Source organism: Benincasa hispida, chromosome 4 (genome assembly GCF_027475165.1).
Source record: "Benincasa hispida cultivar pf3 chromosome 4, pf3_genome.v1.1, whole genome shotgun sequence".
Classification (NCBI taxonomy): domain Eukaryota; kingdom Viridiplantae; phylum Streptophyta; class Magnoliopsida; order Cucurbitales; family Cucurbitaceae; genus Benincasa; species Benincasa hispida.
The window spans coordinates 56,726,031-56,728,799 of NC_143481.1; the positions used below are offsets into that span (position 1 = coordinate 56,726,031).

At 39.2% G+C, this 2,769-nt stretch overlaps 1 protein-coding gene across 1 annotated transcript; it reads right to left on the minus strand.

Moving 5' to 3' along the window:
- Positions 1-1,398: 1,398 nt before the first annotated feature.
- Positions 1,399-2,007, minus strand: LOC150036831 (uncharacterized). Its single transcript, XM_090313253.1, has one exon. The coding sequence runs from the start codon at positions 2,005-2,007 to the stop codon at positions 1,399-1,401; it is 609 nt and encodes a 202-aa protein (XP_090169379.1).
- Positions 2,008-2,769: the final 762 nt, after the last annotated feature.

A 2,769-nucleotide genomic window follows, 5' to 3' on the forward strand; every position in this document is an offset into this window, starting at 1 on the left:
CTTCACATTCGCTAGAGGTGGAATCTTTTCAATCACTTGAATCTTCGCCTTGTCCACCTCCAGCCCATCCTTGGAGACTTTGTGCCCAAGCATAATACCTTCTTTTATCATGAAGTGACCCTTCTCCCAGTTTAGCACTAGGTTCATCTCTTCACATCTTTTCAACATCTTCTCCAGATTGTTGAGATAGAATTCGTATGTTTGACCATACACCGAGAAGTCGTCCATGAAAATTTCCACATAATCTTTAAGATATTCAGAAAAGATGGCCATCATACACCTCTGGAAAGTGCTCAGCACATTGCATAGGTCGAACGACATGTGTCGAAATGAAAATGTTCCATAAGGGCAGTGAATGTGGTTTTCTCTTGATTCTCGGGAGCAATCATGATTTGGTTATAGTTGGCATATTCATCCAAGAAGCAGTAGAAATCATTTTCAGCTAGGTGGTCTAGCATTAGGTCGATAAAAGGCAAAGGGAAATGATCCTTCTTTGTCGCCGCATTTAGTTTATGGTAGTCTATACAAATCTGCCATCCAGTTACGGTCCTCATTGGTATCAGTTCGTTATTTGCATTGGGGACTACTGCCATCCCTCCTTTATTCGGCATGCATTGTACGGGTTGATCCACGTGTTGTCGGCTATTGGATAGATAATTCCCGCATCCAACCACTTGATTATTTCTTTCTTCACAACCTCCTTTATCGCAGGGTTGAGTCTGCATTGATGTTCGATCAATCCTTTCTGATTGTCCTCGAGACGAATCCTATGCATGCAGTATGCGGGGCTGATTCCTCTAATGTCTGCGAGCGTCCAACCAATTTCTTTTATGTACTTTTTCAGGATGCTTAATAGCGCATTTTCTTGATATTTATGAAGTGCAAAAGAAATTATAAATGGGAGCGTTTCATTCTACCCCAGAAAAGCATACTTCGGGTGGTTTGGAAGGGTCTTCAACTCTATTGTTGGTGGTTGTTCCAAAGATGGTTTTGTTGTTTTTCTTTCTTCATTCATTGTCATCTTGTCTTCTTTGGATGCGATCATCTCATCTTCTTTAGTTGTTTTTTCTATGATCGCATTGCAGGCTACTATGGAAGCGGTCGCATCTTTATCTTCATTTTCATCTTCAGACTTTTCTTCTTCATTCAAACTTGGTTCATCGTCAGATTCATTGAGGTCTTCTTCTTCAGGATATTTCATGGCTCTGATAATATCAAACCTGAGCTTCTGTCCATTCATGCTCAGTGTTATCTCTCCTTTGTACACATCAATCTAGGCGCGACCAGTGGATAAAAATGGTCGTCTCAGGATGATGGGTACATCCTTGTCTGCTTCGTAGTCCAGGATGATGAAGTCTACCGGTAATATAAATTTATCGATTGTAACTCGAACATCCTTTACCTTCCCTCTGGATGCACAAGGGATCTATTAACTAATTGAAGAGTCACCGTCGTGGGCGCCAGCTGCCCCATATTCAGCTGCTTGAAAATTGAAAGGGGCATCAAGTTGATGTTGGCCCTGAGATCGCAAAGCGCTTGACCGATGTATAACCCGCGAATAGAGCAGGGTATGGTGAAACTTCCAGGGTCGCGCATTTTCGGTGGAATTATGGATTTTAAACTTTGCGTCAATGCCACCGTTGCGAACTTACTAGTGCTTCTCTTCTTCATCACCATATCCTTCAAAAATTTTGCATACTTGGGCATCTGTTCAATTGCTTCAGTGAACGAAATGTTAATATGCAACTGTTTCAGCATATCCATGACGTGTTGATACTGTACCTCATCTTTTTTCTTCTTTTTGAGTCTCTGGGGGAATGGTGGCAGCTGTATTCTCACGATCCCCTGTTCTTTCGGCTTCAAGGTAGACGCAATATCTGGTTCCATCGCCTCTTTTTCTCCTGTTTCTCCTCGAGTCAACGCAATCTCCGGTTCCATCACAATTGGAGCAGTCCGGCCAGGCTCCTTTTTCTCCTCTGTCACAGTCTTTCCGTTTCGCAACGTCATAACTTGACATTGCTCTTTTCCCGTACCCACTGGGTTGCGCGGAAGTTCTGTTGAGCTTGGCAGTGCTCCCTGTGGTCTATTCTTGAGTTTGCTCGCAATCTGTCCTATCTGAATATCAAGATTGTGGATGGACGTCGCTTGATTCTGAAGCACTATTTCATTCTTGTCAATATATTGCTTCAATAGACTCTCCAAAGATGAAGATTGCGGCGTCTGCGAATTGCTGGCTTGATTTTTCAATATATTGTTTCATTCTTTTCAATATATTATTCTGTATCAAATTTTCATATCTAAACCTAATGATTATTAGAGAAAAGTCACATTGAGAGCAATCTCATTCAATAATTTTTTCACACACATATGAAAATAATTCATGCTTTTCATAGTCGTGATTTTCTCTAAGAAGCCATACCATTTTGAACCAAACCGAATCTAGCTGAAATTATATACTAATTCAAACTAGCAAACTGATTTCGTTTTCACCAATTGAAAAATAATTAGATTTTATGCATATGAAATTATTCATTTACATTCCAAATTTGTGAAAATTCAAATAATATTTACAAAACGAAATTGCAATTAGAAGCCCTTTTAAGAAAACAAACAAATTACAAGCCAACATATTGTTTTTCCTTTTTGATGTCAATTAAAACTAAGTAATAATTAGGAGAACCTAAAGCAAAGAATGTATTGCATTTTGTTTTAGTATTATTGGCTGAAAATATAATTAATTAATAATATTGGAGTAATTTTTCAATTTTC